At 38.4% G+C, this 18,202-nt stretch overlaps 1 protein-coding gene across 2 annotated transcripts in view; it reads left to right on the top strand.

Annotated features, from left to right (window-relative positions):
- LOC134212711 (activating transcription factor of chaperone) overlaps window positions 1-18,202 on the top strand; it is a 91,036-nt gene that overhangs the window by 48,836 nt on the left and 23,998 nt on the right. Inside the window, exon 1 of one of the 2 annotated variants that reach the window (XM_062690795.1) lies at window positions 6,797-7,997. The exons of the other annotated variant lie outside the window; for it this stretch is intronic. Within the exon in view, the coding sequence (XP_062546779.1) occupies window positions 7,982-7,997 (16 nt within the window). The 5' untranslated portion in view covers window positions 6,797-7,981. Of the gene's footprint in view, window positions 1-6,796; window positions 7,998-18,202 lie in introns of those variants that run through there. 2 annotated transcript variants of the gene reach the window in all.

Genomic DNA, 18,202 nt, shown 5'->3' with positions numbered 1-18,202 from the left:
TCTATAAAAAGCTGCATGTATCCGCAAGTAGGCTCCACCAAAGCGACCGTGTGCCGCTCAAAGCGCACAAGCCCAAGTCCCGGTGTTAGGTGGGACGCTAAACAGCCCTGACACGACGGCCCTCCGACGAGACAGGAGGTTTGCGCAGGCCTAATAAGCCGCCTAGAAAACCAATCATTACGAACAATATAAGAGATAATGCGACTCGATATAATCGGCAAAGACCTAGGCGACGAATACAGGATCACGATTGGAAGCTTGGAACATGGAATTGCAAGTCGCTAGGTTTCGCAGGTTGCGACAGGATGATCTACGATGAATTACATCCCCGCAACTTCGACGTCGGCGCTGCAGGAGATTTGCTGGACAGGACAGAAAGTGTGGAAAAGCGGGCATCGAGCGGCTACCTTCTACCAAAGCTGTGGCACCACCAACGAGCTGGGAACCGGCTTCATAGTGCTGGGTAAGATGCGCCAACGCGTGATTGGGTGGCAGCCAATCAACGCAAGGATGTGCAAGCTGAGGATTAAAGGCCGTTTCTTCAACTATAGCATCATCAACGTGCACTGCCCACACGAAGGGAGACCCGACGACGAGAAAGAAGCGTTCTACGCACAGCTGGAGCAGACATACGATGGATGCCCACTGCGGGACGTTAAAATCGTCATCGGTGACATGAACGCACAGGTAGGAAGGAGGAAATGTATAGACCGGTCATCGGACCGGATAGTCTGCACACCGTATCGAATGACAACGGCCAACGATGCATAAACTTCGCAGCCTCCCGCGGAATGGTAGTCCGAAGCACCTTCTTTCCCCGCAAAAATATCCACAACGGAACATGGAGATCACCTAACAAAGAAACGGAAAACCAAATCGACCACGTTCTAATCGACGGTAAATTCTTCTCCGACATCACGAAGGTCCGCACTTACCGCAGTGCGAATATTGAATCCGACCACTACCTCGTTGCAGTATGCCTGCGCTCAAAACCTCCTAACATTGGCTTAACATTGGGCGGCTACAAGACGGTAGACTAGCCCAAGAATACGCGTAGCAGCTGGAAGTGGCACTTCCAACGGAAGAGCAGCTAGGCGCAGCGACTCTTGAAGATGGCTGGAGAGATTTTCGATCCGCCATTGGTAGCACCGCAACCGCTGCACTAGGCACGGTGCCCCCGGATCAGAGAAACGACTGGTATGACGGCGAATGTGAGCAGTTAGTGGAAGAGAAGAATGCAGCATGGGTGAGATTGCTGCAACACCGCACGATGGGGAAAGAGGCACGATACAAACGGGCGAAGAACAGACAAAACACGATTTTTTGGAGGATAAAGTGAAAGCAGAAAGATCTAGACCGTGAAGAGACTGAGCAACTGTACCGCGCCATTCACAGACGAAATTTCTATGAGAAGTTAAACCTTCCACGTAAGGGCCACGTGTCACAGCCCGATATGTGTAAGGACATAAACGGGAACCTTCTTACGAACGAGCGTGAGGTGATCCAAAGGTGGCGGCAGCACTACGAAGAACACCTGAATGGCGATGTGGCTGACGAAGATGGCGGTATGGTGATGGACCTGGGAGAACGCGCGCAGGACATAATTCTACTGGCTCCGGATCTCCAGGAAATCCAGGAGGAGATTGGCCGGCTCAAGAACAACAAAGCCCCTGGGTTGACCAACTACCAGGAGAGCTATTTAAACACGGTGGTGAGGCACTGGCTAGAGCGCTGCACTGGGTCATTACCAAGATTTGGGAGGAGGAAGTTTTGCCGCAGGAGTGGATGGAAGGTGTCGTGTCCCATCTACAAAAAGGGCGATAAGCTGGATTGTAGCAACTACCGCGCAATCACATTGCTGAACGCCGCCTACAAGGTACTCTCCCAAATTCTATGCCGTCGACTAGCACCAACTGCAAGGGAGTTCGTGGGGCAGTACCAGGCGGGTTTTATGGGCGAACGCTCCACCACGGACCAGGTGTTTGCCATTCGTCAAGTACTGCAGAAATGCCGCGAATACAACGTGCCCACACATCATCTATTCATCGACTTCAAAGCCGCATATGATACAATCGATCGGGACCAGCTATGGCAGCTAATGCACGAACACGGTTTTCCGGATAAACTGACACGGTTGATCAAAGCGACGATGGATCGGGTGATGTGCGTAGTTCGAGTTTCAGGGGCATTCTCGAGTCCCTTCGAAACCCGCAGAGGGTTACGGCAAGGTGATGGTCTTTCGTGTTTGCTATTCAACATCGCTTTGGAAGGTGTAATACGAAGAGCAGGTATTAACACGAGTGGTACAATTTTCAATAAGTCCGTCCAGCTATTTGGTTTCGCCGACGACATAGATATTATGGCACGTAATTTTGAGAAGATGGAGGAAGCCTCCATCAGACTGAAGAGGGAAGCCAAGCGGATCGGACTAGTCATCAACACGTCGAAGACGAAGTACATGATAGGAAGAGGTTCAAGAGAAGACAGTGTGAGCCACCCACCGCGAGTTTGCATCGGTGGTGACGAAATCGAGGTGGTAGAAGAATTTGTGTACTTGGGCTCACTGGTGACTGCCGAAAATGACACCAGTAGAGAAATTCGGAGACGCATAGTGGCTGGAAATCGTACGTACTTTGACTCCGCAAGACGCTTCAATCGAATAGAGTTCGCCGCCGTACCAAACTGACAATCTACAAAACGCTAATTAGACCGGTAGTCCTTTACGGACACGAGACCTGGACGATGCTCGTGGAGGACCAACGCGCACTTGGAGTTTTCGAAAGGAAAGTGCTGCGTACCATCTATGGTGGGGTGCAGATGGCGGACGGTACGTGGAGGAGGCGAATGAACCACGAGTTGCATCAGCTGTTGGGAGAACCATCCATCGTTCACACCGCGAAAATCGGACGACTGCGATGGGCCGGGCACGTAGCCAGAATGTCGAACAGTAACCCGGTGAAAATGGTTCTCGACAACGATCCGACGGGCACAAGAAGGCGAGGTGCGCAGCGGGCAAGGTGGATCGATCAGGTGGAAGATGACTTGCGGACCCTCCGTAGACTGCGTGGTTGGCGACGTGTAGCCATGGACCGAGCCGAATGGAGGAGACTCTTATATACCGCACAGGCCACTTCGGCCTTAGTCTGAATAAATAATAAATAATAATAAATGGAAATTTTAAAAGGTAGATCGCATTCTCGCCTACTGTGCAGGACAACGTCTGCAGGGTTATCTTTAGTCTTTATACTTACGCCAGACCTATGATTTAGCCAAATACAAAATTTCCTAAATGATTATGAATGGATGTTTTACAGAACTGACATGAATTTCATATTCCGGGAAGAAACAACGCGCATTTAAGAAAAAATCATCAAAAAGTCACGTAAAAAGCAACCCCAGTGTATTTGGGCAAATTGTATTATTTTAGAAATCACCATACAGCCAGGAATGCTGATAAGAGGAAATGCAGTATCGGGTAAATAAGTAATCTTTATTGAATGGAAACTATGGTTAGCGACGCCTCAAACATCATAAGTATAAATATAATTTTATGAAAGCAATTCGAAGGTACTTGTTTTACCTATTTTCTTTTCGAAATATCCCGGAATAATAAAAAGCCGGTTTACTACGTCTAAAACATCACCATATTGCAAAAACAGGTTAACAGAAACGTGTTCCAAAAATTTTAGTTTATTTCTTTTCATTTAGAATTCTCTGGAAATACCAATATCCTGATATATTGGTATTTCTGTAAAATATCCTTCGATTCGATAATCATTTTCCAAATTTGGACATTAAGACAAGACATAGGTTTGGCGTAAGTGTAATTATCATGAACTAGTTGACCTGGCAGACGTTGTCTTGCACAGTAGGTGAGAATGCGTGTTGTGATCTGCCTATACAAAATACCCATACAAATTTAATGTGATTTTTTCATATTTTTCAGTTCCAGTCGCGACTTTTACATAAGAAAATATTATGTAAGCCCATAGGAAATTGTGATGAAGAAATTTGAACCCAGCCGTTTCTTAGTTATGCGGAATACAGACCAATTCATTTTTTATATATAACAAGAAGAAGAAGAAAACATATCCATACGGTACTTACGGAAAGCTAAGTCACATATATGTTGCAATGCAACCGTTAGTGCATGAGTTATACTTTCAATCTCCTAATTAAAATTCTGCCCCATTTTGCCCCTACATGTATGCAATTAATGTCAAAATGCTCATTTTTGAACAAAAAATCGTCAATAACTTCATCAATATTGAAAATAAGAAGAAACTGTCTTCGAAAGGTTCATGTTTTTTATCACGACGGAGATCTTTGTAGAACATTTGAAAAATCTAAAAAATATATTGACGAAAGTATCGTGAAAAACTTGTTTTTTGGTGGTCGTTCATAAATAACGACCCATATCTCGACTTCTATAGCAGATAGAAATAAAGTTTATATAGCAAAATTTTTCCTAGAAACTTTTTCTACAACTTTTTTGAAGACACCAATGATGTATCTTCATAATTGGAGGAAAGAGAATTTCCATCTCACTTTTAGGGGGATTAGTCAAAACAATTTTTTTTCCAAAATATGGAGCTTAACATACTGAAACTTTTCTCCGAAGTCACTGAGACTCTAAAATCAACTTTTCATGGCCAAAACATTTTCGATCACGAATTCCTGGGTTAGAAAACACTGTGGGGTGGCTCAAATTAGTATGGGAAAAAAACTTTTTTCAATTTTTTTGATGGGTTGCCCTCTTATTCGGTTCTGTTTGATGCCCTGATGCTCTGGACAAATTTCAGCCAAATGGTCAACGTTTGGGCGTTGCTAAACTCGTTGAAGTTTATATGCAAAATGTATGCAGAAACATCCAAAAACAATGAATTGCAGTTGTACGGCATAACTTACGATGTAGAACTATGATACTCATTCAGATCTTGAAGAAATTAATACAGAATGTTATGTAGAAAACCGCGAGAAGTTTAGACTTTGCTCGGCTAAGTTATTAGCATTTCTCTGATGTGGGGTTTGAGCAAATTTCGTTTCTTTTACCTTTGAAAAGAAATAAATTCACCCCTACAACACTCCAGTAAAATGCTAATATCTTTGCCTAATAAACTCTAATCTTCTCGCGGTTTTCAGCATAACATTCTGTATTTAATTCTACAAGAACTGAATGAGTATCATGATTTTTGATCGTAAATTGTGCCGTCCAACTGCAAATCACTGTTTTTGGATGTTTCTGCATACATTTTTCCATACAAACTTCCAACGAGTTTAGCAACGCCCAAACGTTGACCGATTTGGCTGAAATTTTGTCCAGAGCATCAGGGCATCAAATAGAGCCGAATAAGAGGGCGGCCCATCAAAAAAATTATAAAAGTGTTTTTTGAGCCACCCTAATGTGCAAAGTTAAAAAAAAATGTATTAGTTAAATCACAAATAGTTGATGGACCATGCGACTCCATCGGTACGTATGTTCATATGACGATGAACATTTTGAAGATCCCTACCTGCGGGATAGTGTTATCTTGGAAAACACTTATGAGAACATGAACAAAACTGATTGTCGAATTTTATGTTCTACACCATATGTAGGCATACAATATGCAAATGATTTCATCGCATTAATGAAAATTTCACAAGCGACGAACCCTCGGTAAGGCATTCCAATTTTGTGAACTAATGATATCAAATAAAATTGCATTCTCCCGGCTTGAATCCTGTATTCCAGACTTTTCCTGGTTTTTAACAACGCTTTCAAATTTCTGTTTTCTTTTGTTTTCCCATTTTTCATCAGATCGGTGCATCGGGGAAAAGTGTACAGCATTTTATTGACTTTATGATTGCGAGAGGGTTCTGAAGAGAATTCTCCTCAAAATCTTGTTTTTTTTTAATCTTCAGATTAATGCTGGAGTGGCATATGCAGTGCATAAAAGTCTTCTCCATTCTTCCAGATCTTGTAGAGATATTTTATTTTGGTTTTTAGTTTCTATATTCATCTTGCCAAAAGCTACACAATGAAAGGCATATGGGCATGCTTTTATTTTTTGTTTGTTTGTTTTGAGCCGTGAGCATTTTAACAACATCAACTGACAAAACTGACGAGCACTTTTTTCATTTCTATTTTTCGAGTGAACATAGGGTGGGTAGTTAAATAATTTCCCTAAATGATGAGCAATAACAAAAGCGCTTACTAACTTTACCCAATATTTTAATAAACCCTACCATACCAGTTTCCAAGAGGGTTGTGTGTCAATTACGGATCATAATTGATGATGGTGCTACCGGTCACGTAGCGCTTTACAATATGCAGTAGGTACATACATATTGGTCTGGTTTTTCGAAACAAGTCTTATCAGCCGGATACTCAGATAGGGGTGCTCCGTCCAGTATCATGCGTTTATTTTTCTTCAAACAGTTCAGCCTTCAGGAGGTACCACAGGTAGTAGTCAAATATTGGTGCAAAGCCATCACGGGTCTGGCCCGTGTTGGAGTTGGCGCCCCGAAGGGACCCTCACAGTAGTGGGTCACTCTCTTTTGATGTTCACTTGTCGAATGGTGTGGTAGTATCAGCGTGGTCGCTGTTATTATCTGCCAATACATTGATGCGGTTAGCGTGAATGGATTGTTATTGACCGGTTGTTATTGAGAATTGTTAATGAATTAGTGACGGTCGATCGTTGTCCGGCGCGACTATTCAGATTAGTGTGCGTTTCCTTAGTGCGAGTCTCTTTACTGCTGTCTGAAGCGATGCTATTCCCACTTAATGGAAAAAAGTTTCCACTCAGTTTGTTACTTAGCGTCATGGCATTCGTGTCGTTTCGATAGTTGACTCTCAGTTTAAACCTGTTGCGCATTTTTCACGCCTCAAAGCATAAATATCGTGGCCGCGTGTTTCGTCGGGTCGTTGTTATCGCAGTTAAAATTTTGTGTCCTTGGGAAACCTGCCAGGAGAAAATTGACTCGTTGGGCATAAGAGTGATGAGTTTGGGGCTACAGCCGATATTCGTCGCTGAACAGTTGATGTAAATCTGTTCCCGTTGGACTGTAGGCTACCTGTGAGCATGTACGTCGCATTTGCGTATCGTTACACCTGGAATCGCGAGATTGTCTTCAACTCACAAAAGCTCGTTAAAAGACGTGCGAGGATTGCTGCCTGATTGCTGCTGGAGTATTTTCGTCGACGAGGATATCTACGCAGCCGAATCTACGAAAGGAATAGAACCAAGTCGGAAGGAAAGCGACTAATCGTGGGAATAAGCTTGAAGTAATAAGAAAAATTGCATTAAAATCTTGCTGGATAAGAGAGAGATTTTGTAATCACGTGTTTTGGCGAACCTCTGGAAGAAAGGATCTGAAGAACCCAGACGACGTGGAGTAATATCTGTGATCTAAAATTGCTGTGTTTAGTATTTTACCGCACCACAAAAAGCTTTGTTCATTGAAAAATTGTTTCGAATAGTTGTACTACGAAAAGAAGATTAAACGTTTTGGAAATATCTACTCTCTCTAAGAATTATACGTTAAAACATCTTACTCTTTATGAACTATTTTTTCCCTTCGTATCAATATCAACATCAATTTGTATGAACAAACTTTCTGTAAATGTCAGACAACGTGAGACGCTGATATCGTAAACCAATAGAATTGTAGTCAAATTTTTACGCCATATTTACACAAATCCCTTAGTTAGTTGTATTCGCAATACTAGGCTGTAAAACAACGTCTTAATAATTCGAATATTCATCGCATCAAAGGCAACCAGCGCCTTCCCCTCGATAATACACATTGACACCGACAAAACGTTGTACAAGGTACTCGCTGACCGGTAGTCGTGTCGGTGAGAACTGCCTTATAAATAATTAAAGCGAAAAAAATAACAAGCACACTACGCAGCGGCAGCAGCAGCAGCAGAAAATACTCCCAGCTCAGCAGCAATTCAGCCAGCAGTCGCGCGATCCGGCAGTAGCACAGGGCCATGATGAATGACTACGGTTAGTATCTATTTCTTCCTGGGTGGCGCTGTTCGATTTGCTCGTTCGTAACCGTAACCGTAGATGCGTAGTTCTTGCTTAAAAATTGCGATTTAACTGGGTTGCTCCCTTTTAAGGGTGGGGGTAGGCGACTGGATTCTAGATTCTGCGTTCCCTTACGGGGGTGACGTTCGGGCGCCCAGGTGGAACTGGCCTGGCTAAGTGGGGATTTGCATTTCAAATTCCCGTTTTACAACTTCGATCGCGGGCTGGAATTCCATTTGTGGGAAATACCGACAGCACTTGGTTCGGTATGCAGTTGGGGTAATTGATTAGAGTTACTATATAAATAAATAGAAAATCTGATCAATCCACCTAGCGGTATTAGTGGTTTTCTTGTGCGATATAAAAGCAAATAAGGGATATGAGAAAAGTAAATATTAGTTTAGTTTAGGAATTGGGACACGAGATTGCTTGCTTATTAGTTTCAGCTGTAAATCACCCTCTTGGATGTTCAGATTACTGTTTGACAGCTTGTTTCATTGTAAATTCAAGCTGGGGATGTACAACGTGTAAAATGATTAGATTATGAATCAGTTCTCGTTCATCGTATATTTACATGTATTTCTTGTTTTAGAGCCCATTCCAGCAACAAAAAAATGTATTAGGGTTGGGATTCTGCTAAATCCAACCAAGAGACAGTTAATAAAAAATACAGAATTTTAGCCCAGGCGTCCCTGTGGAAGTTCCAACACGACGGATTTATTGTAGTTTTGTAGAATACTTTAAGAGTAATTCGTTGTCTCGAAGAACGTTATAAAACTATAATAGTTATTTGGGATTTGCTCAATAATCGAATCGAATGATCCTCAACCTAGTAACTGAGGATATTCTATAACAAACATAAGTATAAATAGTTATGAATAAGCTTCCGTGTCCCCACGAACAATATATCACAGGCCAGTCGGAAAGGCGTTTGGTGGGGGTTCGCAGAACTTCGACCATGTGGATTGTCTTAAAATCCGAAATGACGTTAAAAATCGGTTTTTATCGATCCCATATTAAAAATATTTATGTGGTATGAATTTTTGCAATTTTCTTACTACATACTTAGCACTTCAGTGCTAAGTGCTGCAGTGATGAAAAATCAGATGTGAGAAGAGATTAGGGTAATCAACTTGATTTGGACTTTCTTTGTGATATTTTCTCGATTTCTCAACTTAAATTAATGCTGCTGCTAATTTACTCACTGCCTTGGTAGACAATATTGTGCCGCATTTGTTAACCATATTTACATTGTCAGCTACAGGTAATTCTGACTAAACCAATAAAGTCTGACTAAAGTTAAATCGGTAGGTATTAGCGGCATACCATTTTCACACCATGCTGACGACCGAATGACAAAACCGATTTTTTTTCAAGCGCTCATCCATGTAAATTTTTGATGTTATTGTCGAAGATGTGAAGAATGGCTGCGTTTTGTGTACACAACTACATATCCCCATGCAACATCATAAGTTTCTTCGCAGAATTTACTGCAAATACAAACTTATGTTTGAAAGAGACATCACTGGCGCAGTTGCAATAAAAAACTTTTGATCTGGAAGTTGGTTAATGTTCATGTCTACGATCCATTAATATGCTTCCGTTAAATTTCATCAAAACTTGCACGTACAGAAACTTTGCACGTTCCACAAAATTGAGTTGGGGAGGGTTACTGGATTTGTAAACTCTGAATCCTCTGGTTCCGGTTAGAATGGAGGTCCAGGGACGCATTTCCACACATAGATTTTTTTCATTTTTCGTCAGGCACAATAGCAATTGCAATTGCTATTCAGCGGCAATGATCAAAGCCAGCTACTCAGGTTCATTGGCCCTCTTATTGCTATCAACAAACCTCTCATAAATCTGCTGATAAAGCTTCAAACGTTAAATGACTATTGACCTTATGAGCAGATCTACGTGATGAAGATCGTAATAAATCCTATTTTCAACGCTCGAATAAATCCACAATTTTTGGTCATAAATGTAGTCAAATGGATAACTCGATAACCCCAATAAGAATTTTGGCTTTGTAGCGAATTTAAAACGGTGTTTAATAGGAGCTACTTTTTTGGGCGATATTAATGACGGCAATATTGAAAACGAGAAAGCATTTTCAAACCAGTCAAGTTTATCACTGAAATCTATGATTGGGCGATATTTTCACTAAACCGATTCAGTGGAGATCTACACTATTCTTGTCATAATTATTTTCAATTTATGATCCGAAACTGGGGTTGAACACTAATCCTCACACTTTTATCGTTAATTAGCTCGGTGATCCAATGCATCATGAGTAAAACTCTCTCAAAAGATGAAGATTATTCTTTGAATGAATGTACAATTGTTATAATTGAAAATGTATTGAACATTCATAAATAATTGCCATCCTCAAAGGAACTCCTGGATAATTCCTGAAGCAATTTCTGGATAAATCTATGAATTTATTGGAGAAATCAATTAGAGATTGCCTTGTAAATTCTTTTGAGAATTTCCTCCAAAATTCTTCAGGAATATTTTAAAAATACAAAATTACTAAGGATTTTTGAAAGCAAATTCCTGGAAAAACTTCCGAATGAATTTCTGGATCACCTTCCAAAGTAATTTCGAAGAAATTTCAAAAGAAACTTCAGGAAGAAATTCGGAATGGATTCTTTAAGGAATTCCGGAAGGAGAATCTGAAGGTATTTTCAAAAAAATAAAAAATAAAGGAATTTGTGAAGGATTTTTGCTGAAAGAATTTTCTAAAGCATTCCCAAAGGAATCCCTAAAAGAATTTTCAATCAATCCCACAACGGAATTTCTGGACGAGTTGCTAAAAATATTCTCTAGGAATGGCCGAAGAAATTAACGAAGAAGTTACTTGAGCAATTTTCAAAGAAATTCTTTGAAAATTCCAGAAATATTTTCCGAAGAAATTCCTAAAGGAATTTATTAAAGTTTCCCAAGAAATTCGTGAAGGAATTTCCAAATGAATCACTAAAGATATTTTCGTAGGAGAATCCGGAACAATTCCTCAATGTGTTTTCTAAAGTTTTCCCAAAGTAATTTGCGAATGAATTCCTAAAATAAATCCAAGAATTTCTGAAGCATTTTCCAAAGGTATTCGCAGTAGAAGCATAAGTGGTGGCGCTGTAAAGTAGAATCATAAGTACTAGAACGCTAGTGGTGCTGTAATTATTTAAATTATTTTGCCAAATAATGCTTCAACAAGCTTCAATTGGCCATAATTTATGCATCATTTTGTAGTGGATATTTGGTTTCATCACCAACATCGGTTTGAATCAACTCGATGTAACCATTATAATTCTTTTTGCCAAAATATGCTTCAATAAGGCTTTGCTGTTTGTTGTCCATCATGCATGTTTGACTTGATCACTAACATCACCTTGACACTTATAGAATCGGTACATTAGCTGCTAGGTCTAAGCAAACTAGATGTTGCTTCACGTGAAGGGATTTTCGAAGAAATGTCTAAAGGAGTTCTTCTTCAATGGCTCTACATTCCAACTGGAACTTTACCTGCTTTTCAAATATACTTTTCCTAGACCGGACCGAGAATCGAACTCGCCAGCTTCAGATTGGCAATCCTACGCCTTTGCTCGCAAGGCTACTGGAGACCCCCAAGGAGTTACCAAAGTAATTTCAACATTTCAAGGAAATTGCTAGAGGAACGTGCAAAGAAATTTATAACGGAATGATTTTCTGAAGAGATTTTCTTGGAAAGTTCTGAGGGAATACCCGAACAAATTCCAAAATAAATTTCCTGAACAATTTCTTCCGAAGTTTGTTAAAGTTTGTCCAAAAAATAACCGAATTTAAATCCAAAGGAACTCCTAAAGAAATTTTTAAAGGAATTCTTAGATAAATATCCTTTAGGATAAGGAATTCTTGCAGGTATATCAGAAGAATTTCTCAAGAAATCTCCAAAGTATTTTACGAAGGTATTATGAGGGATTTTCTCAAGAAATTTTCAAAAGAACCCTTAAACGAATTTCAGAATGAAATTCTGTAGGAAGTTCAGAAGGAATTTCTGAGGAAAGTTTCGAATCAATTCTTAAAAATTCCTCTTTGAAAAAAAATCGATTTCAGTTTCAGCGGATGTTCCGAAGAATTCCTGAAGTAATTTCCGAAGGAATATCTGAAGGAATTTCCGATGGAATTCCTGAAGGAATTTTTTATTCATCGGCTGAAGCAATTACTGGATGTATTCCCTAAAGAATTTCTTATGTAATTTACGAGAAAAAAAGTAGTGAGGCCACTAATAATTTCTTTTGAAATTTTTTTCCCCAATTTGAAATGGTTTGAATTGATTATTTTGCTGCAAAAATCTATATATGCCTCGTTTGTTTTTACCTGGAAATTAATGTAGAGCACCTGAAAAAACTTGGAAAAATCAGGGAATTTTGGTTTTAAATATGAGTACTTAGACACCCTTGTATAGAAACGAGATCACCCAGCAAACCAACAATCGTATAAGAATGTACAAATTAAATTATATATATATATTCACAGATCAGATCGTAATCATATATAGATCCAGCAGAAGTTGTGAAAAATTGTAGAAAGGTTACATATAGGGGAAACCGCCGAATGTTGAACGGCTAATTTTGTCGCCTATTGTTGAACTCCCATAAGAAATGCACGTGCGTTCAACAATAGGCGAAGAAATAAGCCGTTCAACATTTGGCGAATTACCCTAATGCAAATGTACAATCTAATTACAATCTATGTCATAAGTTGTAAATATGTAAATTTAAACTCACAACAGAATCATATATCGCGCAAATATTTGAAAAATTGCATATATGTGCATCTGAAGTTACAATGTCGTTAAGATTTGATTGTAAAGACCTCTGTTATAATGATTTCAAATATACTTACAACAACTCTGTTGATCCTTAAATGTTCAATAAAATATTCTTTTTCAAGAATATTAAAAAGAACATATTTGTCATTGTCATTAAACACAATTCAAAGACAAATATCAAAAGCGGTAGTTGTTTTATACAAATACATTCCTCAACATTAAACAATCGGTAATAACCCAGTCAATGTCTGTGAAATAGAACTACATGAAAATGATCATTCAGTTATTTTTGTACTATTGGCCAGAATTCTAAGGGAACCTTTTCGCACCCATTCTCCATGAACTGTGTTTTTCCGTACATCTGTACTAGCTATGTATAACTAAACCTTCAAAGGTAGATTCTTAATAGAATACTTACTGTTATTTGTCATTAGGCATAGTAAACAGCCTGGTGTTGTTTTTAAGTACTCACTAAATGGATAGAAATTTAGCAACCAGAAAAAGAGTACTATTAGTCGTTTTATTCCATATTTTGTTCTCAACAATAAATTCACAACATCACTGCGATCTATAGAACACTTAAGATATACAATAAACACGATTTTAGGGAAAACAAACTTCTATTTTGTTATATTGACAACGTTGTATTTCTCCTCTTAGGGATGATAATATTATGAAGATATTATTCACGTCAATATGAAATTATATATGTGTTCAATTAAATCGCATATACTGGTTTATGTAATCATTGTCGACAATGTTGTATAAGATGTAATGGAATGTCTTTTCCAGATTGTATTCGCAGATGCAATATTATCATTAGGTATAAATGATTGCTTAACAACTGCGTACAAATGGAGGAACCAGGTAGCTTCAGGACTATGAACTACCCAAGTAGCACACGCAACATCTTCCAAGAAGCACCTTGTTTCTATTCAGTTTCATCAAAGGCATTGGAAAAACATCAAAGCACGAAAAAGTTGCATCAAGATGTCAAAAACGTTCGAGTTGTGATCAATGTTTCATTAACATTGCAATGCAGTACGTGTTTGACATTTGGGAACAAACAACCAAAGAATACTGCACTTTATGTTGCAAACACGAAACAAAATCATCAAGTTGCATATTTTTTACCATGTAACTTCAATGCGTCTTTCAAAAAAAATTTTTTTTTTTTAATTAAGTTGTAGATAAGTTGAGTGCGTCTTTATGTTTAATTTAACATCGTTCAACGTTTTGACAACTCACATTTTTTTCGGTGATGGTGCAATCAAGTAACAATAAACCCGAGTACAAAACTTCATAATCGTATGGTTTTTATGGTGAGTTAGCATGCAGTCCCTTCGAAGTGTTGAATGGTGCTGTGGTAGAGTGAAGATCCATAAATCGAATCCAGTTTTATAATTTTATTTTATTTTTCCGCTGTAGTATTTTGTATCATTATTGCAATTTTACTGCAATCGAAAGATGTTTCCGTAGGCTCCACCTCTTGCGCTTTTTAGATTGCAAGAGAGTTATATTTGATGGCACATACGCAAATATTGTCTCTTTCCGAATAGTTGCAACACAGTGAAATGTTCAGTAGTGAAACAAGTTGTGCTGCTTGGGTAGAAGGTCAAAGGATCGAAACTGGAAGCTGGAGGCTAAATTCATATTATAAATATATACATTAACTAATAATCAACTAACAGCATGTCACATAATGATTATGTTTCGACCTAAGAAATATTTTTGTTGCAAATACAATAACACGTATGTTTTTTATGATAATATAATGTATGTATTATGATGTATGTTTGAACTGTTTTTTTACTATTCTAGATTTAAAGTTGTAACAGTCCAATTATGCAACTTTATAACTGAACATATGCGATCTCGGATAAAAACCGGCAAGATTGTATATTGATTAAATTGAAATCGGAATACGTCGTATATCTTGTTATGCCATAACACTGATTTGTACGTATATGGCCTCCACTTTTGTTCACATAGAAGGAATCTATGCATTTTATACAATCAAATTGCTTCGTATAAGAGTACATTAAACAGAACTGAGAGTTAGTTATGTGAACCAATTTGTTGGCTGGGCACTTCCTGATGAATCAACATTCATTTTCCACGAACAGTTAGACGCTGATCTAGACAAAGAAAATATTTTATCCGATCTAGGTCCGGAGGGCATGTTATTCTTGTTATCTCAACAGTACTCAGTATTACGAGGTCAAATCATAGTCATTATTTAAAGCATAGATAGATTTCGACCTACAATCATCGACAGATTCCCCCATGCACATCCTTTAGAATTAAAATCTCCTAGCAGTGAGTTTAGGGAGTGAGTGTACAATATGTTTAAGGCCATTATACCTAAGGTTTTTTTTTTCGGAGGAGTGCATTAAATGAGGGCGATGTTTATTTTACCCGACCGAATATTGACTACGGCTGCAACTATTTCTATTGGAGCAAATTGTCTTATCCAAATTCTTTCAAGCTCAATTCATTGTTTGAATCGTAGTGCAAATCCACCATAAGGCTGTTATCTGTGGCATAAGAATATAGGGAAGTAAGCAACCACATCTCAGACATTGCAGAAATTGTACTTGACTTTGATAAATTATTGATCTGGAGTTGTCTACTTTTGACTATTGCAATTCCGTTGGAGAATATTAAACTATCGCGAGCGTTGTACATCATTATGATTTATGAGCAGTAAAAGCAAAGAGGGAGTATAGTACTGTAGTACTGAACACAATGTGCGAATGAGTTGTGGTGGAATTGTCAGTCAGTATGGGTTGATTTGTATTTTTACCATTACTCATTTGCATTTTCACCATTGGGAACTCATTAGTATCGTGAAACTCAAAACTAGCTATATAGTTTCGCTGAGGATGTAGCTGGGAGAGGCTGTAACATTTATGATTGTTGCTCTGATTTGTGTTCTGTGAACAATGGTCTTGTTCATAGATTAAATGTTAGACTCTGTGTAGACTAGACTGGCCCAGATTACTATGGGGAGAAATTTTTTTTGTCGAATTCCACGGGGCACCCCCCAGAATTGTGTCTTTGGGTGAGAAAATCAATCTCTGAAAATTTCAGCTCAATCGCTTGTTGCATAAACTGGCGCATTTGATTTGAAGTTTGTATGGGGATTTCAGCCAAAATGTATACAGTCAAACCTCCATGAGTCGATATTGAAGGGACCATCGACTTATGGAAATATCGAGATGAGGAATTGCAAATCTTTGGAAAGCCGTTTGAAGGGACCATCACAGTAACCAAGAAAATATTTTTTAATATGGCATAATTTGCTTCCTTGAGTCGATATCGAGTCATAGAACATCGACTCATGGAGGTTTGACTGTAGGAAAAAACACCTCCGTTACTCATTCGATCTGGAAATTGGTTCTGATTGCTCGATTGACCTCAGAATTGCAAAAACGGCAGTTGGTATGCTACAGAACAATTTCAGAGAACATTGTATGATGATTAAACGAACTTTTATATAATTTTCGGCTGATTTATTAGGAGCTGATTTGTGTATTTTTGAGTTTTTTTTATCGAATCGCATCAGCCGAAACCTATATAAAAGCTCATTTAATCATCATACAATGTTCTCTGAAATTGTTCTGTAGCATACCAACTGCCGTTTTTGCAATTCTGAGGTCAATCGAACAATCAGAACCAATTTCCAGATCGAATGAGTGACGGAGGTGTTTTTTCCTATACATTTTGGCTGAAATCCCCATACAAACTTCAAATCAAATGCGCCAGCTTATGCAACAAGCGATTGAGCTGAAATTTTCAGAGATTGATTTTCTCACCCAAAGACATAATCCTGGGGGGTGCCCCGTGGAATTAGACAACCTTTTGTTTCCTGGGCCAGTCTAGTGTAGACTGTAGACTGCTGTTCTAAAACCATAACTTTTGTGTCGAATAAAATCAATAACATCTTTTATTTTTATCTTCGAAACCCAAACCCGCCTTTTGGGTTTTGTTCAAAATTTTTAAAATATTTCATTTTGATATAATGCAACTTCAATGAGTGCCTGTACATAATATAATTTTAATTTGTAATTTTGGAATAATTTGGCGTATTATCCACGTTATTTGACAGAGTGAAATACTTGTGGTACAGTAATTTCGCATGGCTTTCAAAATATAATGGATTTGATTCACCACATTTTTGTCCGGCATGGAAAGTGAAAAATGGTTCAGAAAAATTTTAAATGCAAATATGGCAGAATTGAACGATGATTTACAAAAATGTTAATTAGGATAAAAACAAGAAGTTCGTATTATGTCATTTTAAGTGAACAATGAATTGAAAAAAAAAACACCACACGATTTGGAAGTGGAAATAATTACATGAATAAGTAACGAGGCGTCCATCTGTTTGAAGATCTAAAATTGTTTTCAACATATACTAGGCCAAACCTTTCCATTGTTTTTACATGGCCGTTTGTATGAACCTCGTGTAATAATAGCCCGGTCTCAGTGAGAATTTTCAATTGGTAGTAAGCAGAGAGGCAATTTAGTGCAACTTTAACAGCGTGAAACTCACAAAGTTGCGGATAGTTGCACAAGTAATGAATATGGTTTCATATGGCACACCAAAAGCAACGATTCTGTTGATGTTTTAGGATGAAACTCGTTGGAACTTTTTTCTGCGCTCCAAATAACTTTAGATTTAAGGGTTTTTATCGAGTAATATTCTAACAAACATAACATTTATGTTTCTCGAAAACAAGGTCGAATTGAACTGATTTTTTTTTGTTTGAAATACTTTATATTAGATCTTTTATTTACGAATTTTTGCTTCATGCGATATTAAAATAAACGGGTTAATGAACCTTGCCATATTAGAGAAAATTACAGATTGGTTACCAACTGATGCTTAACATGCTTACCAACAATCGTTCACATTACAGGGACAATATACAAATACGTTTATGTGTAGAAGATGCTAAAATACCAATTTTCAAAATTTCATTTTTGTTAATGAATGAACGCACTGTGTGTCGTCAGATTCCTATCAACCGATGATAGGTCAGCAAGCAGGGAAAACAAGTTTCCGAGACCCACTGTTTCTGGATTGGCATTGGAAAGTAATTCAGCAAACGAGAGTCTGGATTTTCCAATGAACTTTTTCCGTGACAAGGGTGGTTGTGGTACGAGGAACATGTTTCGTAATCCATCGAATGCAGAGAGAAAATACAGAGATACATGCAATTTTCCATGGATCTCAGCACATTTACCACAACGTTCCTTATTATCACACGATTTGGTTGAGTCCAGTCACGCTAACAGTAAATTTTGTTTTTTTAGTACTTTTGGGACATGCATGCAAACTAAACTGGAATTAACACTCGATCAATTT

The sequence above is a fragment of the Armigeres subalbatus genome, chromosome 2 (assembly GCF_024139115.2).
Source record: "Armigeres subalbatus isolate Guangzhou_Male chromosome 2, GZ_Asu_2, whole genome shotgun sequence".
In the NCBI taxonomy this organism is placed as follows: domain Eukaryota; kingdom Metazoa; phylum Arthropoda; class Insecta; order Diptera; family Culicidae; genus Armigeres; species Armigeres subalbatus.
The sequence above is the reverse complement of the archived record's forward strand: the minus strand, read 5'-3'. Positions and strand labels throughout refer to the sequence as shown.